Source organism: Aythya fuligula, chromosome 15 (assembly GCF_009819795.1).
Source record: "Aythya fuligula isolate bAytFul2 chromosome 15, bAytFul2.pri, whole genome shotgun sequence".
NCBI lineage: Eukaryota > Metazoa > Chordata > Aves > Anseriformes > Anatidae > Aythya > Aythya fuligula.
This window is the reverse complement of record NC_045573.1, coordinates 5,963,233-5,990,481: the sequence shown is the minus strand read 5'-3', so window position 1 is coordinate 5,990,481 and position 27,249 is coordinate 5,963,233. Positions and strand designations below refer to the sequence as shown.

The 27,249-nt window shown below is 46.8% G+C and overlaps 2 protein-coding genes across 2 annotated transcripts; both read left to right on the top strand.

The window, feature by feature from the left end:
- Positions 1-3,869: 3,869 nt before the first annotated feature.
- LOC116495278 (cytochrome P450 2K4-like) lies at positions 3,870-10,635 on the top strand. The gene is made up of 9 exons (XM_032197678.1): positions 3,870-4,067; positions 5,919-6,081; positions 6,279-6,428; positions 6,849-7,009; positions 7,828-8,001; positions 8,528-8,669; positions 9,238-9,425; positions 9,918-10,059; positions 10,448-10,635. Exons 1-9 carry the CDS (start codon positions 3,870-3,872, stop codon positions 10,633-10,635), a joined length of 1,506 nt encoding a protein of 501 aa, XP_032053569.1.
- Positions 10,636-15,986: 5,351 nt separating this feature from the next.
- Positions 15,987-26,221, top strand: LOC116495279 (cytochrome P450 2W1-like). Its single transcript, XM_032197679.1, has 9 exons — positions 15,987-16,265; positions 18,367-18,529; positions 20,396-20,545; positions 20,642-20,799; positions 21,569-21,742; positions 22,736-22,877; positions 23,244-23,428; positions 23,948-24,089; positions 25,534-26,221. Exons 1-9 carry the CDS (start codon positions 16,068-16,070, stop codon positions 25,722-25,724), a joined length of 1,503 nt encoding a protein of 500 aa, XP_032053570.1. The 5' UTR covers positions 15,987-16,067; the 3' UTR covers positions 25,725-26,221.
- Positions 26,222-27,249: the final 1,028 nt, after the last annotated feature.

The window sequence follows — 27,249 nt, the reverse complement described above, 5'->3', positions numbered from 1 at the left end:
AGGAGAAATCTTGGACTTCCCAGTTGCACAGCTTGATAGATACAAAACACATTGGTTTAAAAGTTTGATTAAAAAAAATAATCCTTTGCTTGAATCAGAGCTGTTAGTCATTAATTACGCATTAAAGTAACATTTAAAAAAACTGCTCTTTTACAGTGTTGTCAGAACACACTGAAAACTTTTAGCACTATTGGTGCTTATCTGTCAGCTCTACGAATACACCTTCAGATGGGTTTTCTACCGACTTCACATTACTTTTGGAAGACCACCTAGAAGTACTACGCCAGAGCAGAAATCAGAATCCCTTTTTCTTGTAGTGAGCAGTACTAAGTCTGGGTCTTCATTTGTTTTCTCCTCCTCACCTTGCTACATCTTTTAAGAGCCTACAGAGCCAAATTAACACATAGTTAATTGGAAAATAATTTATCCACAAGCTGTAAAAGCCTCTGAGTAAAGCAGTAGGCAATTTTGTTGCTCGACTTGGGATAGCTGTAAGAAATGAATCAGTTGAACAAGACCAAGCACATTCAGGCGCTGGAATTTGTGCCCTTGAGACGGCTGTTCCCAGCCCCGGCACAGAACACACCTCAGAGAAACATCCTTCCAGGAGCACTCGCTGCTGCGCCTCACCCTCGCGCCGTGAGCTCGCCGCCAGCTCTTACATAAAATCTCTTGCTACATCACTGCCACAGGCTGTTGTAAACCATTTTTCTCCCTTTTAATTCAGGTTCCTAGACAAGCAAAAATGCAGAATATTGCCAGAGTAGTCTGGGGAATGGGGATTTCTGTTATGGATGACTAATGAAACGTTATTGTTTTGCACTTAGAGGGAAATCGGTTTCATGCCAGTAAGGTCAGGGCCTTAATATGCTATGTGCTCTGCAAAGATGTACAGAATGATAGATCGTTTTCTGTAATGACTGAGCCAAAGCACAGAGGGGAACGTGGCAGAAACAGAAACATGGTGCTGAAAGCCAAAGCAAACTTCTTCTTATGTTGCTAGTTGCAATTCTGGTATATCTAAATCCACATCTCTATCTGCTTCAAGACAGGGGCCCCAAAAGTAAATGCTGAGGCACTGGCTCTAGAAGAAATTAAAAGAAATCCAGTACAAGTGATTTGTATCAAAATGGCCATAGCAAACACGTATCACTATCCTGTTGTGATCCTACAGAAGTACTGATTTGCAGGATGGGAAGAAGCAGGTGGAATCCAATAAAATACTGCAATAATTATGAAAAAAAAATGAAGCGGGTCAAAGTCTATGGCTTTTGATTTTTTTTTTTGCACTATCATTGTCAAGGTGAGTGAAGTCCCTTGGCAAGGAGCAGCCTGAGTTTTAACACATCTGAGTCTTTAAAAATGTTAATGTTTAATAGGGTGTGCTCATGCTTTATATATCCCTGATAACAATGCATGGGCTGATAGGCATCTCTCGTGGTTATAAATCTGCTGTAGGGACTTGCAAGGCATACAAGCCCTTGGTGTTCACTCTCATGGTTTATTATGTTATCAGAACTCATTGACTGAATTATGGCTTTATAATAGCTCTTTCTCTGCTTTTTATCCAACTGTTACTGTAGCATTGTTAACCTGTGTCCCATTAGAAGATTGTATCCAGATTGATTCCAGATGAACACACAGATGAGTGTGGCTGTTTAATGTACAGGCTCCTTTTTCAGGAAGAACCGATTATTTCCCTGAGCTATGCCCATAAAGTCTGCTCACCTGAAGATTGTGCTGGTGGAAAGACAAAGATGTGGGTGGGCAGGGAGCGGAGTTTACTCCCCAATCCTGCATGGGATGCCTCACCCACAAGCCAACAACGCAGTTGGCTGTGCTCAGGATTGCATACTGGAAGCCGAGGTCTGTGAGGAAGAGAGATGGAGGTGAGGAAATGGCATTAGTGGTATTTTAAAACTGCCATGATTCCTCTCCACGGAGAACTCATCCATTATTTACCGCAGTGCATGCATCAGTTCAGCCTGCTGCAAATTCATGGCCACATTTCTTGAGAAAGGATGTCACCGTCTCTTATCACCAGGTACAACCTGAGCTTTAAGTGGTTTGAAAGCCCTTGAGAAGGTTCTCCTTTCGATACCAGTAGCCACTTCTACTCCAGCAGAGCAATGGTAGCTGTATGTAAACAGTAAATGGTAAACTCCCTTAACTGGTACCCAACTGTACCCACGTAGGGTTTTTTCCTCACTCGCTGTATCTTACAAAGTGTGAAGAGTCCCCCAGTGGTCACACCATTTGCTGAGAGGAGTCTGGCAGAACTGGGTGTTCTTGGAAACGTCTGGGAGAAGAGGGCATAGACCAAGACCTTTGTATTTGTGCAGCAGACTTGAGAAGGACCTGATCATCCCTTCTCCTTTCTTTGCCCGCTCTGCCTAGATCTCTTCTGCCCAGGATAGGTCCCCCTGTGAGAAAGCCTTCCTCCACCCCTGATAACTAGCTGTGGAGAACAAGCAGACATGCAGGCACCTTTTTCATGTAAATCTAGTTAGAGTTTACTGATTCTTCTTGCCTTCAGCTAATGTACTTTTATTATTATTAATAAATAATTATCATTTTTCCATCAGTGGAGCCTGCACCCAAGAGCCTTGGAGGATTCTAGCAAAAGCATTACTAAAACTAAAGGTTTCTAAAGGGTTGAGCAGCAGCACGGCCCAGTAATCCGACAGAATACACAACTGGGGAGCAGAATATCCCCACCAGAGAATCTGTGATGGAGCATCAAATTGGCTCCTTCCCCCTGAGCCACTATTTAAAACTGCGGCCTCCTGTTCAGCACCACCTCTGCTTTGCTGACATCCCCCAAAGATGCAAAGGGTGCGGGTGGCTCTCGGCGAGCTGTCTTGGCAAGCCAGGCACGCTTGCTCTTGCAGACCCTGCCCTGGCATGGAGTCTGAATGACTCAGTGCCCCTGGAGTGCCAAAGCTGCTGCTTCGTGCTCCTCCTGGCTGGCACCCGCTCTGCAACAGCTGCCCAGGCAGCCTCCTTCTGCCCAGCCTGCTGCAGAGCCTCATCCTGGCTCCCCTTGGCTTACGAAGGTTCAGGCTCTCTTTCCCAACCTAGCATTGTCTGAAGGGGATGGTCTCTCCTAAAGCATTGCATGTATATGCTCATAAAAAGGCAGGACAGCTGGGAAGGAGTCGTCACCAAACTAGATGAAGATGGACATCCAAGCACACGAACAGTGACTGAGGTAGTTTCAGGGGCATTTTGGAATTGTCAGCAGAGGACTTGCAGGACAATAACAATGTCTGCAATGAAGACATTGGGTTGCTCAAGCAGGTGTTTTTACTGGAGTGGCAGAAAAGCAGAGAACAGCAGAGCTGTAAGCTGACCAGGCCTGGAATCAGCCCATCTTCATGTCAGCTTCATTTCATCTCCTCCTTGGTCAGTCTTGTCTTCTCCAGGGAATGCCTTGCCGGCACCACTCCAGGCAATACCGAGGGCTTTTCCTCCTGCGTCCTGCTTCTTCCAGTGCCTTGCCAGTGCCCCGGCTGGGTCCTGTGACATGGCACCATGGCAGCCGTGGGGGAATCCAGCACAGGTCCTGTCCCTTCATTCTGCCCCAGCAGTCACATTGACTACAACATGCCCGTAACACTGGAAAACAAACACCTTGCCCTGGTGTTGTGGATGAAATAGGAGCTCCAGATTAATATAATCCATGCTTCTCAATAAAACGGGGCGCTTTTTTGGCAAGAAAAGAGCTCATGTGGTCTGAATGGACGTAAACAAGACACGAGAGCCCTTTTCTCAGTGTAAAGCCACTTCCCCACAAGGTGTGTTCAGGCGATGACAGAAGGGCTATAAAGGAAGCCCCAAGATGCTCCTACCTACATTTTGACCTAGACATGGCCGTAATGAGTCTGCTGCAATGCATGGGTGCTAGCTCGCTGCTCTATTTGGCAGCAGGGCTGGTCACTCTCCTTTACTTTCTGACCAGCTTGAAGAAGACGGTTTGCAACTTGCCTCCTGGGCCGCGACCTCTTCCTCTGATCGGAAACTTGAACGTGGTGGACCTGAAAAAGCCGTTCCAGTCGCTGACAGAGGTAGGGTGTGAGCAAGCAGGCAGCAGGGAAACGTGCAATTCCCAAAGTGAGAAAAGCAGCTGGGGAAATCGAGATGAGTTTGTGTTGTATGGTGGGCAGAAAAGAGATATTTGGTGTATTAGGCAGGCTGGTGGCATGAAACATTACCTACAGAAGTATACACACATGCATTTTTATATGTACATCTTAGCCATGCTTCTTCCTATACGCACACACAAGCATGGGCCTCACCCCTTGCCATCAGCTCCGTCTCATTGGTGTCTCCAGCCCTTGGGAGGCTGCAGGCAGAAGGCACGAGCTGGGCCAGCCTGCTGACAGATCAGGGCCACTTAATATCAACACTGCTCCCTGCAGACTGACCTCTCCCTCCTCTCTTCAGGAAGGAAGGAAGGATGTCATCCCTGCAGCAAAAGAAGCAGGGTCATGTGCACATTTATTTCCCAAGCCAGATACATCCTTGCAATGCAAAGCTCAGCTCTGCCTCCCAACCTCTCCCCTGCATGCACACTGGCCAGGGTTATTTAAGAGTTGATGCTTTTGTATGTCTAGGTAAACAGATTGCTTTTTCTTATGCAGCTCCATGGATAATTTTATTTCTAAACGAGAAAAAAATACCTACATATTTTAAGGCCAGCTGCAGTGCTTGTTTCAGAAAGCATCTGCTGTGTTCCCACAGGGAGTCAGGGCCAATTCTGGGGCAATTCGAAAACCGTAGATGTGCTTGTGGGGGCCCCTAAGGAAAGGCAGCTATTTTTGGTGGCACTGGGGAATTTATGATACAGATGTCTCTTGAAGGCACCAGGCTCACTCCCCCTAAGCTGCCGGGCAGCTTCCTTTAGGCTTCCAGGCGTGCCATATCCAATCCTTGTGCTGCTGAGAAGAACCAGGGCTGATGCCAGGAAGTACTAATGTAAAGAAATGACCAAAGGCAGGCCGGGAAGCGGCTGTGATGCCCTACCCCCAGACCTGCCGCATGCTCTGTTCGCTGCCAGGGAGGCAAGAACCAGTGCTAATGTTATCTCCCAAGCCGTCAAACAACTGCTTGATGAAAACAAATTCAATTTGTCTGGTGTAATAACAGGAGCTGCTTCTAATCTGAAATTCAATTTTCGGTAGGTATCTAATGCATAGCAAATGGTAACTCAGGCACGTCGGAAACACGAAGACATTTGGAGCGGATGGCTCTCAGTGTGTTCAAACCAAGTCTAAAATACCGAGTGAATTATTAGATTGTCAAAGTCACCCTTCTGTGTGACAGATGACTCGTATTTAATTTCCTATAAAAGGCTAGTGCTCCTGTGACATTATCTCCAAGGGTATGCTTCCTGGTTGTATTCAAGTTTCTGGTGGCCAGCAAATAATTTTGCTATGACTCCAACACTACCCACCTTGCAATAATTAGGAACAAGTGCTGTCCTGAAAGAAAGACTTATTGTCTAGCTTTGTTTTTCTAGTGTTTCTGGCTACTGCCCCAAAGCTGTGTGCGTACCCTCTTGCCTCAGATCAGTGATATTAAAATAAACAGGCCTGCCGCAGCATTTGCTAACCAGCCCCTGAACAGTGGTATCACCATGCTGGCTTGTTCCTGCAGAACACCACAGGAATGCAATGGCATTTTATTGACTGCTCAACTGATAGGAGCAGTGATAGCAAACACCTTGTTGTGCAAACAGAGTGCAAGCAGAGATGCTGACAAGTGATAGTTGTTGCTCATTAGCTGCACTACGGCAGCACCTGGAGACTCGAGGCAGGGCTGGGAGGGTCTGCGGGCTGGAAGCTGGCTAGGGTGGCTGCTGCTAGCGTTTGGGTCCAGGTCTGGTTCTGAATGAACATATTTATTCACCTCGTCAGCTCTCCAAGACATATGGCAATGTCTTCACTGTGCATTTTGGACCCAGGAAAGCTGTGGTACTGGCTGGATATGAGACCATCAAGGATGCCCTTTTAAATCATGCTGACGAATTTGGAGAGAGAGCAGAAATACCCATATTTAGGAAAATGACACAAGGAAATGGTAAGCGACCTTTCGGATGGTTAGTTTCGTAGCTTGACTATGTTCATTATATTCTCACAGCAGAGAACGTCATCTTCTGATGATTGCCTTTTGTCTACGTAGCCATGTATTGAGCAGCTTTGGTACCAGCATGTAATAAGGCCTTACAAACATTTACTAACCACAGATAGCCTAAGGATTTTGCACCTTTATTTTAGGCATAGCATTCAGCCATGGAGAGCTGTGGAAAGTTATGAGAAGATTCACCTTGTCCACACTGAGAGATTTTGGGATGGGAAGGAGAACAATTGAGGTCCGAATCCTTGAGGAACTAAATTCTCTTGTTAAATATTTTGAATCATATCAAGGTGAGTATCAAGAATTTCATCCAGAAACAGAACACATGTCTAGCAGAACAATAAAGATTAATGAAAGTTAAACTTTGAGCCAATGGTATCTCATGGTTAAAGTTCAGCATATGCTTAAGTAGGTTATTAAACTGAGGCCTTAAAACATTGAAGCTGAGTTCCCTGCCATGCATTCTGGGTGGTGAATGAGTGTTTTTGTGGAGCTTGGGACTACATTTCCACAGAAACCCAACTGAGCCTCTGCTTCTCTTCCTATTCATTGAATGTGGCATTTTACATTGCACTGTCTGACCATGTCCATGTCCAAACAGACCATGTCCATGTCCAAACAGAGCCTGTTCACCCCTACCCCAGCAGCATACTCCTGCATTGCAATGGGCATAATCACATTGCCATTTGTTTGCACTACTTGAAATACAGGGAAGCCATTTGACACGAAGATGATACTCAACAACGCTGTATCCAACGTCATCTGCTCTATATTGTTTGGAGAGAGGTTTGAGTACGATGATCCTGCATTTCTAACTTTGCTGAAGCTGTTAAATGAGAATACCAAGCTGTTGGGCTCCCCGATGGTGCTGGTAAGGGCTTGATTTTAAGTTTTAGCTTTTTGAGGGGATATTCCATTGTGTTTGTACTCATGGCCTCCCAAGTCTTGTTTCTTGGGGCAAGAACAAGAACATTACCAACCAGCCAGCCTGTACTGAACACATCTGTGGACCTGTACCTCCAATACACAGGTTCCCACACACCTGGGCTTTGTCTTTGCAGCTTATTAGTAAGAGAAATAAAAATAGTCTTTATTAAAGGAACTATTTTACCCTCTTTGAAGAGCAGAAGCACAATACGTCTCCCATATCAGAGATCGGCCCTGAAATGCCTTCTCAACTCTGCCTCTGAAACTGAAACAATTTGGACAAACTTCTTTCTCTTTTGTTTTGGCCACTGAAACCCAATCTTAGCAAGCTAACAGCTAATACAAGCTGCAAGCAGAGGACATTTGCTAAATTGCTTGCTAGGTCAGCTAGTGGTCTCCTTGAAGAAGTGCACACCTCTCATGGGAGGATGGAGGTGAGACCCCCCCTTCCAGACAGCCAGTACGTCCACATGGCATACCACAGAGCTGTGCTCAGTGCTGCTCTTAGGAATGGTGTAGCTGTGTTAGCATGGTGCTGTGGCTAAGCTAAGTCTCCCAGAAGTCACGGCAAGGACTTATACAGACATAGAACAAAAAGAGCACACTATTTCTGCAGCGATTTGTAGCTGCTTGGACAGTACAAGTTAAAGTAGGGGAGTTATGGCATGAAATGTCAGGACATGGGACAAGGAACCAGCACTGTGATTTGAGATACCCGTATATGTTCAAAATGCCAATTAACAGACTTCTGTTGCTCCACAGTTATATAATTTCTACCCATCCCTTGGATTTCTCTTTGGAGCTTCCAAGACTGTGCTACAAAATATCAATGAGCTGAACGCTTTCCTCCAGAAGCTCTTCCAAGAGCACAAAGAAGAGTTTAATGAGAATAACTTAACAGGTTTTGTCGATGCCTTTCTGATGAAGCAACAACAGGTACTTTAAAGCTAAGTCTTGTTTTTTTGTGTGTTCTCAGTTCTGACTCATTATTAGACTGATCATTTGTCAGGGCCTGGAGGTGAGTAAAAACAACTGCAGTGGGCAGAACACATCAAAGCTCTTACTCACAGTGAGCAGTGCTGTACTCGCTCCATCGCTCTGCTGAAACTGCTGGTTAAGGGGATCCGATTGTCAGGATTATCCCACATGGTGAAGTAAGTTGCCACACAGCACATGCAAGGAGATCATCCCAAACCTTCCTGCAAGAACAGTATGGTGATAAACTTCATCACAATAACTGAGCTCTTACAGACCCAGTATCTGGACTTGAGAACTGGATACACACCCAGAACAGGACAAATTCTATACAGTGTACATCCTAATGCTAAAACACTAAACATCTATTTTCCCAGAGCATATGAAATCACAGAAAGCTAAAATGCAGATACAAATGGTGGCAACACAGTCATGTACTGGTATGTCTTGCTGTAGAACTTATGGCTATTACCTGGTTGTTTTGAAGGAGTCAAAGAAACCCCACACTATGTTCCACAATGAAAGCTTGTTGTTTTCAACCCTGGACCTGTTTGCTGCTGGGACTGAGACCACTTCTACAACTGTGCGCTGGGGTCTTCTTCTGATGATGAAATACCCAGAAATTCAGAGTAAGGCTGAAAAGTCCTCTTGTACAATATTCTGTTGCATGCTTAAGGCTTTGGTTATAGAAGGGAGTGGAACTCATTCAGTATTGTTTAGAGTAATTATTTATGAGTGCTCCGAGGGAGATAACAACCTCTGACTTTACAAAGGGATTTTACTCAAATGGATTGCAACAAAACAGCCCAGACAAGTGGGAGAGGCTAAGGGCCAGCCTACAGTCACAGGAAAGCTCCCCCAGCATTACTGTCCTGCAGGCTATTGGCTTACGTCACTAAAGGTCTCCTGCCTCCTCCGGATCTGATCCTGATCTGGCTTCTTTTGAAGGCTATGGGGTAACAAAGGTGTGCAATCAGAATCGGGCATGTAATGTCCTGTAGTGGCTCCATTCAAGCTCCCTTGGTTCAACAGCAAAGATAAAAGAACGACAACATGCCCTGACTTACCCGTCCCACTTTCTGCTCTTCCTAAATGCCCCTCACAGTCTTCCCTGTTCTTCATCTTGGCCAAACTGAAGGCTATTCTAGTTGCAAGATAGCAGAAATATCAGCTTCTTACTCCTTTCCTTCCTCCAAGGAAAGATTCAGGAAGAAATGAACCACGTCATTGAACCTGGAGAGATGCCTAAGTTGGAGGACAGGAAAAAAATGCCTTACACGGATGCAGTGATACATGAAATACAAAGATTTGCCAATATTGTCCCAATGGGTGTATCACGAGCAACACCAACCGATGTGAATTTCCGAGGTTATGTGATTCCTAAGGTGAGCTTTGGGGCCAGCAGCTTATGCTACACAGATTCCTCACGGTTTTATTTAAAGCAGACAAGAAGAAAAATCTAAAGACGCCCTGATGCTTGATTTAACTATGAAGTAATCCTTTGTCTTGGATCCAGGGCAGCTGTTATAAACTGTTATAAACATGCACTGGACTGTGGTCTGTGATAGCTGTTTGAATCCAGAATAATGAGAGACTGTAATTAAGTCACACTGGTTGGAATATCTTATGCTAAATGTGGAACCTCTCTGTACTTCAGTATATTTCTTGAAAGATCTCTCTGAATCTGTAAGATAGAAATCTTTTATGGTCCAAAAAGAGAGCAGCAACTGCTGATAGTAGGCAAAACCACAGTGGGGCCAGGAAGCATCCTCTGGTTCTATTTGCCATGGCTCAATCTTATTCTTCCCATGAGAAAGAAAAGAGACAGCTCACTTCTGCTTCAAACAGCTACCAAGAATCTCTTTGATCCTTTTCAGGGTACAGAGGTTATTCCGCTGCTGACCTCCGCTCTGAACGATGAGCTGCACTGGAAAACCCCGGATCAGTTCAACCCTTCCCACTTCCTGGATGCTGATGGGAACTTCATTAGGAGAGAGGCATTTATTCCATTCTCCATAGGTGAGAGGGGTAATTTGTACCTCACCTGGGGCTAGGCACAGTTCCCGCCGACCCCGGGAAAGTATGAAAGTCCGGGACACAGAACACAGGATAAGGGATTTCTGGTCATTTGTTCTGTCCACCATTTCTGTTAAGTAACCACTTCTTCCTTGAAAGATCTGGGAGACGCTGATTTACCCCCAGTCACTGAGAGACCTCACGTACCTACAGGCTTCTGTGTGGTTTGAGACCAGGTCAGTAGCACCTCAAATATACAGAAAGAAGGAAGGAGAAACCCCCTACCTCAGCAGCCTGCTCTTACAGACTGTGCACCCAGTTTAGAAGGTCTCAGATGTCAACACCAACAGTTACGGTGCTTATCATTTACCTCTCTCCTGGTTGTTTTCAGGACGAAGGGCTTGTGTTGGAGAAGGACTGGCCAAAATGGAGCTGTTCCTCTTCTTCGCAGGCTTGCTCCGCAAATTTGTCTTCCAAGCCCCTCCAGGAGTAGACAAGTCAGATCTAGATCTCACTGCTGATGTCGGCTTCACCCTGAATCCCATGCCTCACCTGGTTTGTGCTGTGCCCTATGAATGATCAAACAACAGGGAGTTAATGTAGTCAACACTTGGAGCCTGAAAGCAAGTCTAGTTACAGGGGAAAAAAGCTGTCTGTACATGAGTTTTAGGGAAAGGGCACTGGGCACTGCTATTGTCTCTCCTTCATATGATTCCTTACAAAAGCTTTTGTGGTGTCTGCATAATGCAAACCCTTCAGACACCCCTGAGTACTGCTCTCAGAAACTGCACGATCTGTTCCTGGAACAGCACATCAGACATGCAGTTTTCAGGGCTGTTTGGAAGAATGAAATGGTTTTGAGCATCCTCTGTAGATGTAACCCATCAGAGGCTCTTGGCTGAGAGCCTCCGCGGGGAATTTCTCAGCCCGAAGTCCACACTATACAGCAGAGCTGATTATCAATGGCCCAGCTGGAGACAACAGACACTTAATGGATCTGGAAATCTCCCCGGGATGGTTATTGAGACTGGACTCAGACTGAGCTTCCATTGTGCAACGCAGCCTGCCTTATCTTTATCACAGCGTCCCAGACACTTGGGCGTAACATGGGCTGATGCCAAGGGCCAGGCATGGGACGGTTATCAGGAAACACCTAAGTGGTTTGGGAAGTGGGCTCATTCCACATCACACTAGGTGCTTTATACTGGAAAGCCTGTTTATGACGGGGCCAATCTAGCAGCTTTCTGTTTCTGCTAAGAATGGCATTTCTACCACTCCCTTGCCTCGTGCTGGCTCTGACACACGCCTGACCCCTTGCTGGGCCAGCTCAGACACCTAAATTGGCAGAAAACAAGCAGCCACGGAAAGTGAATCGTTTCTCAACCAGCACACCTAAAGCCAGACACAAGCCTGAGGCAGGGCGAGGGCTGTGCAGGGACAGACAGGGAGCAGGACAGCCATGCTCCCATCGGAGGGCTGTCAGAGAGCCTCAACCCTCCTCACCTGCACCTCAGGAGCTGTAGCTCCTCTCTGCATCCACAGAGAGAGAGAGGCTCCTTCAGCGGGTGGTTCAGCTGCCATGAGGTCTGAATCACTCCCTCTCCTCTCCTCTGACTGCAAGGTGAAGCATCATGCCCTGGCTCCTGATTCAAACCTTGCAGTCTGATGCATCGGGTGTGGTGGGATGGATAGGGGCAAGACTGTTTTCCACCTGACTGAAAATGGGGCTTAAAATCTATTGAAAACGTTACCCTCTGTCTTCAGCTCTTGACAAAACACACATCCCCTGGCATTTCAAGCTGTCTTTCTCTCCAGACATTCCTTGTGCCAGGGATAGGCACAAAAAAACACTGCCATGGGCTGCCATGGAAGTTATCTGTGCTCAATACTCAGCAAGATCAGGGCCATCACAACATGAACTGCAAGCAAAACTTTAGTGCTTGCAAAAAGTGCTAGGTAGGAACCAATGTCACAAAGAGCTGGTAAAGCTCATGCTCTGCCAGCAGAGATCCTGCACCACAGACAAAGGTAATAACATTTTGTATGTAGTCACTGAAAGCTGATGTTGAAAAACTGGTAATACCGTAAAACTGGAAGAAGAAGCAGGTTAGACCTCATTACCCATTCTCTCATCTGTTCCATGAACTTGTTGCATGGGGTCTCCAGAAAGCTGGTGACATCCCAGGGGCTGCAGCCTTCCCAGAGCAGCTGCTTGATGAGCACAGTTAATGATTTATCTCATGCAGCAGCCATTATGTGTAGGAACAACAAACTGTACCTGCAGGGAGGGAAGGTGTGAAATCTGAGTGATGGTGCTGGTCAAAGAGGAGCTTCATTTGTAGAACAGAGGCAGGAAACCAGATGTGGGCTAGGGAGCGGTGAGTCACTGGCCATGCTTTTGTGTTGCTCTGGAAGAAGGAAAGGCAAATTAGGATTAAAAGAGAAAAGGGAGAACCTGACAGTTACAGAGACCAAGGCGGTGGTTGTGGCAAGTCTGTAACAGAATGGCACTGCCATTTAAACCTGACCCGTGCTGCAAATGGAAGGGAAGAAAGGAGGAACGGACTATGAAGGGATGACAAAGCAGGTGCTCTTTGTTCAGCCAAGACACTGATTCTTCCCAGTAGCTTTAGTTCACAGCTAAAGACAGCACTCTGATAGTTATACTGTGCCTTGTGCCTTGTACCAGTACTGCACTGGTACCTGCACTGTATTGCAGTGGTGTTGCACTCGCATTGTACCTTGGAGCCAGCTCCAGCTTGCAGATACATCTCGAGGAGTCTGCTTAACAAGCTCTGTAACACGAAAGCCTTTGCTGCTCTGCTTGCTTACATTCATTTTGCTCTTGCTTTATTTGCAGTCGAACTACTGCAAGCTTGACCTTAGCTCCTACTTAACAAATAAATATTTTGTTCTGTTGCTGTTGATTTATCTGGCGTTGCAGGATGAAGTAGATTTAGGGTCAAACTGATAAAGCTGGGCTGCAGCACCTTTAATACGCCCACGCTTGGGAGGTGAGTGCAGGGATCCCTGGGCAACACGCGGCCAGAACATGTTTAACAATGCAAAGGGTGAGCAATACTCCGAGCCACAGGCAGCTCACAGAAAATCAGGGAATTTCTAACTCCGTAAGGTCACAACGGAACAGCTCTTTTCAATACTTTAGTAGTCATCCCCTTCAAAAGTATCCCCTATCAAAAACAAATGCACAGTCCACATGTCGATGCAGGGTAACTACATAAGAAGGGAGCAATTTTCAGAGCTCATTGTCAGGTGAATTAGAGAGTGAGTCCTCTCAGATTTCCAAAATGCTTAAGATGCCATGCAAGGCTTTTTCTTGCATTGGTCCCAGGGAGACAGACAAGCAGCTGAGATGGTATTGTGTGAAGAGAAAACAATGATGGAGAAGGAAAACCCTTCACAAACACACTGCCTTGGAAGATGTGCTTGTTTGCCTTAACGAGGACATGTAGAAGAGAGGCAGGAAGAGTAGGGCCACACAATGTCCCAGAGAGGACAAGTCATCTGCTTCCATTAGCCTTTTCTCATCTGCAGATGCAAAGCGAAAAATTAAAGTGAATGGCAATAAATTTAAGCTAATAGAAGGAAATAGTTTTTTCTGCCTTTTACAAACTTTAACACCGGAGGGGGGATGCAACTCCACATTCTTCAAGGTAAAAGCCACATCAGAAATAAAAAAACCTTTTTTGGCTGGGGAATACACTATCGTACAGTGCTCACTTGGAGCTCCCCCAGTGCCTGGCTGCTGTCTGAGGCAGGATGCTGCTCTAGATGGCTCTGATGTGGCCTCTCACGGTGAGTCCTGAAGCTCCTGCACTTGCTTAAAAGGAACTCATTGTGGTAATAGCCTGCAAGGATTGTCTGAGCCTGCAGTCCTGGATGCACTGCTAGGAACGGGAAAAGTCAAGAGTGTGGCTGGCAGGGAGGGCACAGAGATCTTTGGGGATTTAAGTTAAATTAAGGGACGCAGGGCTGGTGCTTTCCTTGGCTTTACACACCATGGGCTGCCAAAACGTGGTGGCTGTGCTCAGGGTGATGGGCAATGCTGACCATGCCTGTGCTTGTGTCCTGCCTGGCGTGCTCGGCTCACATGCGGTGTCAGGGGGCTGCGGGGACCGGGGACAACCTGGCTGCGAGCACCCCGAGGGGCCCGGCTGCCCCAGGAATGCACCTGGAGCGCTGTCAGCGCCTGGCAGGTGCTTTGTGCTGGGCTCTGTGTGCTCAGGCAGGGCAGCACGTAGCCCAGACGCATTATTGAGACAGGAATTTCTTGTCATCGCAAGAGCTTGACTTACCTTTGTCATTTTAATGCATTGCACTCAGAGGTTGGTTTGAAAAAAAAACACAACACACTCTCTCCCCCCCCCCGGCTTTTCAGAGATAATTTAAGGCTCTTTCTCTGAAAGGCCTTTTTATTATTTCGGTGGCTCCCAGGGCAAGGATGAAATACCACGAGTGGCAGTGACACGTAGCTCTTGCACCGCAGGGTGCTCCGCTCCAGCAAAGCCCTGCAGGAGCAGACACCTTGCCCAGGGCACGGAGCTTATGCCCCTGCCAGCTGTCATCGCGGTGCCCATGTCCTGTGCCCCCTGCCAGCCCCGATCCTGCTCGCCCGCCTTTACGCCCCCCCTGCCTCTCTGCTCACTTGAGCAGGCAGGGTTGAGTCATCCCAGGCATGCTCTTCGGAAAACCGTTGCCTCCAGCCCATTTCTTGGAAACTAATAAAAAAAAAAATCCCAGAAATGTTGCAACACACTTACAGCTTCTGCTTCTGGGCACCACCGCGCTGTGACTTCTCCGCACTGTGCGGCAGCTCCGGCATGCACCGAAGCGGCCGTTTGCCTCGGGACCGTGCTAGCACAGCTATGCCCTCCTCACGTCGGGCCACTTCCTTCCCTACCCTCTGTGCATTCACAAGTCTGAGGACATGCTTGCTGAATAATATTCTTTATACGATCTAACCTTTGGATAAATGCACCTTTAGCCCTATGCTTCCTTACAATGTAAGAGATCTTTCTTCCCCAAACAAACTTATTCCACTGACTATTTATTACCAGATCTCAATTTCCTCCAGAGGAGATGTTAACCTTTAGGAGGAATGCAAGCTCCAGGTATTTTGTACCTTTGACTTAAATTAATTCCATTCTCCATCTTGCTCACGGTCTGGAGCTGCCAGGGCAGCCACCTTCATTAACTTCATCTCCTTCCCTCTCTCACTTAGAAGCTGCTCTTTCAAAATGAGGAATCCCCCCAGAAAGTTTCAGATCTAATTTTGCCTTTCCATTTCATGTATGCTGAATCCACTCATGATCATTTGATCCAAGCTCATTTTCCATGGCTAGCTATTACATGTCCTCCACTTCAGACACAGAGTCTGCAATCACATCCCTTCTGGGCACCTCAGAGCTTACTTTATGATAAAGTTTACAGGCTACGACACCGAGGGATACAAGGGCTTTACCATCATCAACAACCTTTGATCTCTACTTGACATCAACAAAGTTAAAGTCTCCCTTAACAACACTATTTCTTTCTCTAGCAGCCTGGAGATCTCAAACCCTATCCAAACCTGAATCTGGAGGTTTCTAATAGTACTCAAAGAATCTTTTTATTTCCCTGTGTCAGCAGAGTGTTCGGAGGGTCATAGTACTGCTAGTAAAGGACTTTGAGGTCTCGGGGAGGAGGAGGCTATAGAGGAATGCCAAGCACCTTTTCCCATGTATATGTTCTTGCACACACATGCATAGGTTTGTAATTTGAAACTCTCTTTACTTCTGGACAGGCTTTGCAAACTGCTTAGACCACATTCTCTGAGGTGTTTAAAGAGGGTGGAGTAAGCAGTATTTATTTAGGTACTCTACAAACCTTAATAAGAATCGAGTGCTTGTAGCAATCGCAGAGAACAAACAGAAAGCCAGCTGGCAGAAACTGAACAGTGCCACTGCATTTTTATTGCTTCTAACACAAAAAAAATATATTATTACAAAAAAATGTCTTTTTTAATTTCTTTTATCTCTGATCCTGTATTAATTTGTCTGCTCTGTGCAGCAGTATTATTAGCTGTAATCTATTTTTCAACTGGCTCTAAAAATTCATCTTTTAAATTGCCTCCTGGTCCAACTCCTCTTCCGATCATTGGTAACCTGCATTTGGTGGATATTAGAAGGCAAGATAAATCTCTAATGAAGGTAGGACAAAAAAACCCCAAACCCAGACCCTTGTGCATTTTAAACCTGCCTGGGCTATATCCGTGCGTTTTTTTTTTTTTTTGTCTTTTTTAATTTGAACTAAATTGTAAAGGTGTGAAAATTGCTTTATAATATTTTCTCTGATCTTCTTCAAGCCAATGTCTGTGTTGATGCAATGCCATTTGTGAGCGATCAACCATTAAAAAAAGACCTCTGGGTAATATGTGATTTCTTCATGTAATTGTGATGATGTACATGAAGTGTATAATGCTTGTGGGATTTTAAATATTAATTTGACAGCTCTGATGCACAGAAAACTTGTATAGCATTAGGAAAGAACTAGCATGAAATGAAACTGCTTCCTTATCCCGCACCCTAGAGAAGCAGTGGGGAAATTTTACGATGCGGTGACCCCAGCGCTGCTTCAGAGGGTGCCAAATCCAGACACCCTGTTGCAAAATCGACTTCCCTCTGGCTGAGTTGGATTTGCATTAAAATCTAGATAGCAGTACAAGAGTGGGATGGAAAGTTTGAGCAGCCTGGAAGCTCTTCCATTAGCTTGCAATTGAAACGACTTACTTTGCTCGTGCTGGTAAACCGCTTGTTGGCATCAGGTGAGGCTGGCACAGCCCGGGGGGTTGCTGAGCGCTCCCTCCTCACCCTGTCAGAGAAGCACCAAGGGATTGACCTGCTGGGGACACAGAGAGAGTGAGCAAACAGACAGCAGCAGCGGTGCCCAGGCTCCCTAACACCCCTGCCACACAAATGCTGGCAGCTCTCGGGGAGGATTTGTGGTGCTGGGGGGTGAGGCTGCAGCCCCTGGGCTTGTCTGTGGGCAACAGCAGGGTTGGGGGCAGTTTACGCAGCGGGGCTGGGCAGATGTTTGCCTCTGAACTGTGTTTTTGAATTACCTCTGCATGCTTTCATCACCTGCAAGGCTGTATTTGGTATCGCCTATGTTTGCCTTTAATTTGGGATGAATCCAGAGGGGTTATCCCTACTTCTCACCCCACAGATAATAAAAAAAAAACGGTGACTGCATTGAGCAACATGCAGCAGTGGTTGCTGGCTGGGCACTCCAATAGGAGAGCTGCAGGCAGGCAGGATGCACCCTTCTCCTCCACAAAAGCTGCTGCTGCAGCAGCTGCAGGCTGAGGCTACACACACACAGCGTGTGCCTGCCTGGGAGGCACAGCAGGGCTGGTGCTGCCCTTCTCTGCTGTCCCCAGGGACTGCCAGGGAGCATGGTACAGCCGCAGCAGCAGTGTTCAGCCTCATGGGCAGGCTGCTGGTGCAGTGATGTGGAGATACACAGGGAAAAAGCAGGCATTGAGGACACAGCAGGCACGTAGCAGCAGGCACACGTGCGATGGTCCTCACCGAGCACGCATTTCCTCAACTGTCTTCTGCTACACTCTGCAAAGAGCCCGGCTATGCTGTGGCAAAGATGTGCCCTTTTTGGTGCAAAACGAGCATCACTCTGCATACGAGCACAGGGTCAGCCAGCAGTTCAGGCAGCCTCCTGCTCCTGCCACAGGTTTCCCTGCTGTGCCCAGCTAAGCTAGAGGTACCAAAGCCAGGTCCGAGCACAGGGGCATGGGATTGCAATTTGCGGTCGTGCAGGGCAAACTGTACACCCAGCGTGGGTGAGCTTGGCTCCTGATCTAGCAGCAGGGATGCTGGAGTGCTTTGGTACAAGACGGGTGTCATGAGCAGGAGCTTTCCCGAGTGACAGCATCATTATTTGCACTGAAATGCCTGCTCCGTTTTTGTCTCTCTCTGGTTTGTCAACTTGGGCTGCCATTTGAGGTCTGGTCTTTAACTCTAGGTGCTTGTTTTTTTTTTTCACTTTTTGACTTTCCCCTTAACATAGAAATGAGATTAGCAAGGCCCTGACTGAGGGGTGGGGGCTGCCGTGGGGCAATAAACCCCAAAAACCAGCCTGGCATCCATGCAAACACCTGGTGCTTGACCATGATGAGCTTCGACTGATGGATGCCACTCTGCAGGGGGTGGCTCTGCATCAGACATAGCAAGTCCTTTCTGAAAGAAACGGGCACTTTCCTTCTTCGCTGACTGTCACAGCTTGCCTCTCTTTCAGCTTGCGGAAGAATATGGCCCGGTCTTCACCCTCCATTTTGGCTTCCAGAAAGTTGTGGTCCTGACTGGGTACGAAGTTGTGCGGGAGGCGCTTGTGAACTACACAGAGGAGTTTGTAGACAGACCATCCATCCCAATATTTGACCAAATTCAGAACGGAAACGGTACTAGAGAAATGAGGGGGGGCGGGCGGGAGGGATGGTACCGTCGCTCAGTGCTTCCCTAGAGCCAGGCTTTTAAAAATCCCCCTTGGACCCTCCTGAAGCCAAGCCGATGGAAAATGTTTGTTTTTTCTCACTTTCATGCACGTCTCCTTTACACTGCCATTGTTTTTGGCAGTGCACCTGCAGACTGATCCCTATCCTAAGCATTGGAGGGCAAGGTGCGGGATTTTTAAAGGTGCAGTGGTAATTCTGGGCTGATTTCCATAAATGCCCCTGAGAGCAGCTCACTGCCACCACCACATTTCCAAACCTCCCCTGTGGGGTCATGGGACTTTGGACTGGCTGGCTGGGCTGTATGGATTTGAAGGGTTTGTCCTGTTCACCTGGTGCTAGGTACCTCAGTTTTGGATGCCAGTATTCCCCAGCATCTTGTCTCCACCAAGGCTGGGATGTGAAATGTATTCAGCAGTGGGCTGAGTCTGGAAATTCTTGCCACAAACATCCCATAGTTTTCCCAAGGTGGGTCTCCATCCCTGACTAGTTCAGAGGACATCTTGCCCTGTTCTTCCGCCCTCTGCTTCGGCTGGGGCTTTAGCGGTGAGCAGCCAAAAGGCAGCTTTATATGCTGGTCACAGGCTGGAGCTGGGATTACAATTAGAAATTAAATTACCCAGCCATAATATCAAGAGATGAATTTATCGCTACATAATGAAAAGGAATCGATGGGGAGAAAAGCATCGTTCAGAGCTGATTTACATATAAAATATCCCTTTGGGAAACTGTCCGTATTGCACTATAAGTCCTTTCACACTTACCTTCCTAACCCAAGTTGGAGCTGCTCAGAGGTGACCTGAAGCTGTAAATTCACAGGGGCTGTTAAGTAGCAAGGGTCACAAATTCTCCAGTGAAACATTTTTTCTCTCCAGCAAATGTCAATTTGTTGACTCTGAAGCTGTTTGCAGAAAATGAGTGGTCCAGATGAAATTGCCTGAATTAAAGAAAAATCAAATTTAGAAATTTGCTTTGACATTTTTAAATTGAGAAGTTTTGCTTTCCAAATTAAAACTACCCTGCTGTAAAACTGTGTTTGTTCTAAAAAAGGCAAATAGATGTAAAAACCTTGCAGCCAAGATGTGAAATACTATAATCCAGCTTTTTTAATTGACACTGTCTGAGACAGTCCTCAGATTACTAACACAATTTTTTTCTTTCACTATCTCCAACCCTCTGATGGGATGAAATACCCATCCCTGCTCATGGTGGCTGTGATCATCAAGGCATGAGCTCAGTGACAGCCACAAAATGATAGTGTTTTTACCACTGCTGAAAATACATTGGGAGTGTATTTTCACTGTTACTGGGAATCTCAAAAAAACAGTTCAGCACTGTCTAGGGTTTACAAGACTGAATTATCCCATCCCACAAAGATAAAAGATCTTTATGATTGGAATAGAACAAAGGGAGAAGCTTCAAAGATACAACGCTGTTGCTTGAGGCCCTAGACTTGCAACCAAACAGGGTAAGAATGGTTGCATGATTGACTAAGTCCAACCTCTCTCCCCAGCCCTACAGCCAAGCAGTGGTGGTCTGAAAGCCCTACCTGCTTATCTTGCAGCTGGGGCAGGCTGGGCTGGGTGGGAGCTGGTTTTTCATGAGCTACAGGCTCGGTGAGACTGGGAAAACTGAGCTGAGAGGATACAGGGATGGGGCACAGAGAAATGGGAGATCCTTATTCTCCAAATCCATTAGAAACTGGGCAGCACAAACACTTGTGGAGATCCCGCTTTGTCCGGTTCCGTATCTTGTTTTGTGTGGTGGGGATCTTCTGTGCATGGTGCCAGCAGTGATGTCTCATGGCCCCCCCAGGTGTCTTCTTCTCCATCGGGGAGCTGTGGAGAACAACGCGGAGATTCACCGTGTCCAGCATGCGCAACCTCGGCATGGGCAAACAAATGATGGAAGGGAAAGTCTTTGAGGAGCTTCACTTCCTTATCGAGATGATCAAATCCTTCAAAGGTGAGCTGGGGACCATCACAGTGCTCCACAGCATCATGTGTGTCACTGCTGCTGCTACAACATCACACCAACACGTCCATCCTCCTCCCATTGCAGGGGAACCTTTCAGCCTGAGGTCCTTCAACATCGCTCCCATCAACATCACCTTCCTCATGCTCTTTGGGGACAGGTTTGACTACAAGGACCCAACATTTCTCACTCTCTTAAGACTCATAGATGAAGTTATGATTCTTCTGGGATCTCCGTATTTGAATGTAAGTAACCTGTCCCACAGGGTAATGCCTTTTTCCGCTGGCACATTGCAACAAGCCACACAAATCACAGGGAACAGTTCAGGAGTTTCCAAATGTTTGGAACCTGTTGTTACACCTCTAACGTTCTTCATGTACCACCTTGGTCACCACAGGTGTGCAGCCAGATTCCCCTCTGATATCCTGCTTTTGCACCATCCTGCAGATCTGTGTGGAGCTAAAATGAGAACTGAACTATGGTCATTTTAGCTCCACAGGTATTTGATGGCTCCTTCAACACAATCACACCATCTAGGCTTTCTCTGCCTTTGCAGTGTTTTCTAAAAAGACACATTCAGTGTTGATATCTAGGTGAGGGAGACTTCACAGACTGCATTAAAAATGCTTTCTTAGAGAGTACCAGGAAAACTCTGCATATCTTCAAACCATCATACCCAATCATTCATAACGGGTGCTGGAAAAAAACAAGCAGTCACATAAACTGCCTGCCTGCCTGGCGTGCTGAGAGGCTGACCAGCCTGTTACTGGTAGAGGAGCTGCCCCCACACAACAGTGCAAATGTTTATAATTAGGTAGTACTGAATAAAAGCTCATAGGTTTCAAAGCCCACCCTCACGAAAATGTGCCGGTGAGCCCTCTGGGTCCCTGGGATGCTAAAATTGTACTACTAAAAGACAAAACTCACCTGATCTATCATGTCCTAGGAAGAAGGTATTTCAGCATGTTGATACTTCTACTGACCTATCGCTTCTCTTTTTTAATTCCTCGTTAGTATTTCAATTTCTACCCATTCCTCGGATTTCTCTTCAAAACCCACAAGATTTTGCTTGAGAAAATAGAAGACGTGCGCGCCATTATAAGGCAATACATGAAGGCAAGCAGGGAAGATATCAATGAGAACAGCGTGAGGAGCTACACTGATGCACTGATATTCAAGCAACACGAGGTATGTCACTGCTTAGCTCTGTTGGCTGTTTGCAGTTTGGATTTTCTAGGTCAAACAGTTGCTGAGTCTTGATTTCAGTCATCTCATGTAAATGTGTGGAAGGTAACTCTGTTATTCTTGTGGCACTGAAATCAGATTCCTGTCTCGTACAGTTGGTATAATTTACTGCAGGGATTTTTCTACCAAAGTGAAGAAGTGAAAGTCACTCTCTCAGTCCAGTCCTGAAATAGCAGCACTAATAACGTGAGATGAACTCTTTGTTCATAGTAGAAAATGCATGAATTCACATGAAAGCTGACTCTGCCTTTCTTTTTATGACAACAGATCAATTAATCATTGATACAGTTGCTCCAAGATGAATGATACACTTAAAGCACTTGAGTGATAAATTGTCAGTACGTTTGCTAGCCCTGCCCTGCACCTCACTTTAGCAGAGACTCTGCAATTTCACACATCAGTTGATTTCATTCCACACAAAATATTTGGACTCTGAGTTTTTTCTTCTTTCCCACTGGAGCTGGGCCAACGTGAGGCATTAGCTCTTCTACACACCTATATGGAGGAAGGTTCACTGCAGTCCTAAAGCCCAGGAGAAGCACTCTGAAATGTCATTTTGAACACTGGTGGGGATGCAGTCTTGCTGCTCCCTTCCTGGGTAGGAAGAGTCTGGGATTAGCTGAATCTCCCTCCGTACAGGGGAGCCACTGGGCTCTTTCCAAACCTGTAAGGCTGAGACTATCAACAGCATCTGGCCCTCAGCCCCAGGCTGCTTCTGGGTGGGGACGAATGCCAAATCACCACTCCACTCCAAATCTCCTGTCTTTGGTGCTGTTTGCTGTGTGTGCAAGATCAAGCCATCCATCACCCAGCTCACAAACACAGGATCATGCCCAACAGTTGTGTGGGTTATGTGGTATTTCCCAAACCCGCTGAGTGCTGACACTTCGTTTTTTAAGAGCTTTCTTACCGGTCACTATGCTTGTGTCTCTCAAGGAGAAAAACAAGAAAGACAGCATCTTCCACGATGAAAACCTAATAGCATCCATACTGGACCTGGTCATGGCAGGAACAGAGACCACAGCCACGACGCTCCAGTGGGCCATCCTGCTCATGATGAAGTACCCGGAGATTCAGAGTGAGCTCCTTTCACCTACTCTCCTCCTGTGGCATGGCTGATACGGGAGGGAGAGGCCTCCCACCTCTTTAATTTACGAACTCCCACTGTAATTAGATGCTGAATGAAGTTACAACAAAAGAGTCCCTGTGCCTTGCTGGGAGAAAGAGTGGAGACCAGAGCATGATGCTGGGAGAACAGCCCATGCACGTGCCTAAACTAGAGACAGAGCTGGGGAAAGCTGGGATGGTGTTTTAAGAATCCTCTCCCTCCAGACCTGGAAAAGTATATTTTTACCAAAACTGAATCCGAAAGTGTTGGCTGCCTTGCTGGGACACATCTTTTTTTGTTCTGAACTTTTTTTTGAACTTTCTTTGCTCCTTCCAGAAAAGGTGCAAGAGGAGATTGGAAGAACCATCAAAGTTGGAACGTGGGCCACGTACGAGGACCGGAAGAACATGCCCTTTACCAACGCGGTGTTACACGAGGTGCAGAGGTTTATCACCCTCCTGCCCCACGTTCCCCGCTGCACTGCTGTTGACACCCACTTCAGGGGCTACTTCCTCCCCAAGGTAGGTAACTGCTCCAGCCCATTTTTGGGTTGCTCCTCCTGATTTCTGCTGGTAGGACTAGAGACCGCTTTCTTTAGAGGGAGCTACAGGACAGGAGCCCAAAGTGTCCAAAATTACCCACAGAAGGGTTTCTTCCTCTCCAGTGACTATGCTGAGTCCATGGAGAACAGTGTTAGAGGACTTGATTCTGGCCCTCTCATGCTCAGCACTTCCTCACTCCAGGAGTGACCTTGGTTTACCTCTTTGATGCTATCTGCACAGCGAAGCATCTGCCAGGGAATTTACAGGATCTGCCTGAGGTTTTCGCTGCGCCACGTGGCATTTGGCTTTGATCCTTGGCACTGCTGGGAAAATCTCACTGACATCTCTCTCTGTTGACTGATGGGATAAAACCTTCAGGGTCAAATCTCCTGGGACAACAATGTTTGTGTCACAAAATAAAGCAAAACAGAGGAACAGATCCGTCGCTCCTGCCCAAGAATTTTACTTACAGAGCTATTTTCATGTATTTTCTTCCAGGGTATAATTGTAATCCCATCACTCACTTCCGTGCTGCTGGACAAGACACAGTGGGAGACACCACACCAGTTCAACCCCAACCACTTCCTTGATGCTGAAGGGAATTTTGTGAAGAGGGAGGCTTTCCTGCCCTTCTCCACAGGTGACTAAAGCTCTGACCTGCAGAGCTGAGGCTACAGCAGGATCATTTCATTACAATGCGCACTAATGGGGGTCTTCTCAACTAAGTGGTGCCTTTTTGGGGCTGCCAAGGATTCCATCAAGACCATTTCTTTTAGAGGAAGAAGCCACCGTGTGGTTAGGGGGGTTATTGGGCACTTGGCATCCTGGATTCTGTTCCTGACACTACCTTTGTCTGCAATTTTGGTCATCTCAAACTTTTTTTTTTTTTAAGTTTCACCTGTAATATACAATGAACATTCTCTCCCTGGAGGCTCATAATCCCAGCCCCCTTCGGACTCAAACTGAGCTAATGGCTGGAACAGTTGTTAGGTATCAGAAACTCTCCCCTGAGCCTTCCTAAAAGACAAAATATCACTTAGTGCCTTCCTGACAGCCATAAATGCTTCCAAAGGCTGCTAATTTCCAGAAATGCCTGCCTCCCAGCCTGTGCTCTCCATGACTACAGCTGCGTGCATTACAAGAGGGCACAGCTGGATGGAGCAGTCTTGCTGGGATTTTAACAAATCTCAGCACTGCAGGAGCCCATAAGTACTACAAAGGGAAACTTCCTGTAAAATCCTACAAATCCTCCTGTGTAACCTTACGCTTCCCAGCTGTTCCTCTGCAATGATGGCTTGAAGGTGTTCCAGAACGTGCTACAGCCTCAGACCCTTCTGACTTTAGGAAGCCAGTTCTTGCTGTCCACCAAGTGCTTCACCCCTACAGGGACTGTCATGCGAGGGCTGGGAATCTGGCACAAAGGGGGAGTAGGAAAGGAGAAACAGTCTTTTATTACAGTGAGAAGTGAGTTTTGGACCATTCCACTTTGGGAAGAGGTGGCATGTTTCTATCAGGCTGCTTTTCAAGAGAAAGGGACCAGTTAAAGATACTGAGGGAGTTGGAAGGTTCGTAAGTCCATGCATGCGATTTGGTGAAGGAAAGGATCTCCTCCTTATTGGATACAAAAGTTGCAACCCTAATCCACAGCCCTGCTGTGCTAAGCACCTTTATACGCAGAACAGGAGCCTGTCTGCTCCAGAGAGCTGGTGATCTAAACAGGCAGTCTTGTGGGGAGGGGAACAGGGCGAAGGAGAGGAAGGGATTTGCTTGGTCTCTTTGCACTCAAGTGACAGGCAGGATAACAACTCATTGCCTAATGAGGTGAGAGATCCCCCATTCATTAGACAAGATAACCTCCAAAGAAAGGAGAGAAGAGAGTACATCATAAATACAAAATAACCCTGCAGCTTGCCACGTGGCTGCCACTTGATGCCAGTGTGAAGGGTCAGCTACCTTTAGCAACTTGGGCTGCTCTGCTCCAAAATGCCCTGAAGCCACTTCAGAGGTTTCACCCCTGTTTCCATTATGTTTCCAGCTTTTAACTTGATACTTCTATCAAGTAAACCCACTGCTTTCCTCTGCAGGGCGAAGGAACTGTATCGGAGAAAGCCTGGCCAAGATGGAGCTGTTTGTCTTCTTTGTAGGATTGCTGCAGACATTTACTTTCCAACCCCAGCCAGGAGTTTCAGAGTCTGACTTGGACCTCACTGTCCCCGAAACAACCTTCACGTTAAGGCCTCGGCCGCAGGCAACCTGTGCTATCCTACGTGAATAACCACAGCTTCGCTGAAGAGCCCCCCAGGCAAGCGGGGAAGCTGCTAAGGCCCAACTTAGCTTGGCTAGGACTCGCCACCCCCATCCTGACACATCACGCTCGTAGTTCCTTCTCGCTGTCTCCATCCACTCCCACTCCACTGCCCTCCACCTCTCCATCTGCCCCGCAGGTCACTGACCCGCTCGTTGGTCCCGAGCTGCGAGGGGGTGCAGACGATCGATGTCAAACTGTGATCCTGGCTCACCAACACATTCTCCAGAGAGGGAGGCTGTGCCTGGAGCAGGTGGAAGGACCACGGAGGATGTCTGGTGACATGCACACAGTCCATGAGATGTAGGTGTGACATTTGGGCTCCCACGGCAAAGCAGCAAGGTTGATAACATTGCACAAATCTGCCCCAAATCCCTGGGACAGACACACTGACACTCACAGCGAGTCACAGAAATATGCCATGGGTCACACAGTTGAACCATCTGCAGGTACCTCCTGAACCAAGCTCTCCATAGCTTCTAGGCAAATTCTGTCAGGCTAGGCAGCCAGGTCAAACACAAGAATGAAAAATAACAGACCAGTTCATGTGATTTGGGGATGAAGTTCTTTATGCCTTGGAACAGAGTCCTGAAAGACACCTCAAAGTCTGCGAACCTGTTTAATTGGCTGAGTGCTGCTACCACCAAGTTCACTGCTGCTTCACAGCCTGAAAGAAAGAAGAGCTACATTTCTGACACCAGTTTATATTTGTACCAGCAACTGATCATAAAAGGCTAATGATACAGGAAAATAAACAAGAGCAATTTCTCGTTTTATGACTCTCTGTTTTTCCTGACCATGTTGAATAGGAGCAAATGTTTTCCCTCTCTCACGATCTCCTGGGGAATCAATCCGGTATTTGGGACACTTTGGCCACTGGAACCAACCATGCAAATGGAGTCTAATTTCACGGTGCCTACATTGCATACATGCACTCAAGGAGACTTGGGATCAGGGATTAGAAGCGACCTGGTTTTGGTTATTTTCCTTTACTCTGTGGCTTTATCTGGCTGCTGTCCCTACCTGTAGCACTCTTATCTTCCATCACACTCTGCAATCCTATTCCAGTTGATGTATAGCTCAGGCAATTTTCCATCCGCATAACCACCTGTGAATTGCCTTTTCCATATGCATTATCTTATCATGTACTTTATCACCCTGTTTGTCTCTCCCTTCATGGGAACCCAATAAAGTTTTAATTTTCCCATGTCTTCATTATATCTGATGTGCCTGCCACCCAACCCTGTGCTGCACAGAACATGAAGGTTGATCCTGAGCCCAAGAGTGACAATGAATATTGTCAGTTCAACTCGTATCTGGTGGATGAGAGGTTCTGAATGCCCTGGTCCTACTAACAAACTGCTCAGCAGGACACCCTCCATATCTGCAGAGTGGTTTCTCCAAGGCAAAGAGCTTTCCCTTTGAGCTCAGCTATGGCTACTGGTCAGTCCTGAGGATAGCCTTTGTTTTTCACTTTTTTTTTCCTTGCCTAACC

Excerpts from the sequence above, each read along its gene's own strand:
- LOC116495278 (XM_032197678.1), top strand. The coding sequence starts at position 3,870 with ATGGCCGTAATGAGTCTGCTGCAATGCATGGGTGCTAGCTCGCTGCTC. Across the intron at positions 9,426-9,917 it reads GAGGTTATGTGATTCCTAAG|GGTACAGAGGTTATTCCGCT; the intron begins GTGAGCTTTGGG and ends GATCCTTTTCAG. Across the intron at positions 10,060-10,447 it reads ATTTATTCCATTCTCCATAG|GACGAAGGGCTTGTGTTGGA; the intron begins GTGAGAGGGGTA and ends GGTTGTTTTCAG.
- LOC116495279 (XM_032197679.1), top strand. The coding sequence starts at position 16,068 with ATGTCTTTTTTAATTTCTTTTATCTCTGATCCTGTATTAATTTGTCTG. Across the intron at positions 16,266-18,366 it reads AAGATAAATCTCTAATGAAG|CTTGCGGAAGAATATGGCCC; the intron begins GTAGGACAAAAA and ends CCTCTCTTTCAG. Across the intron at positions 20,800-21,568 it reads TGGGATCTCCGTATTTGAAT|TATTTCAATTTCTACCCATT; the intron begins GTAAGTAACCTG and ends ATTCCTCGTTAG.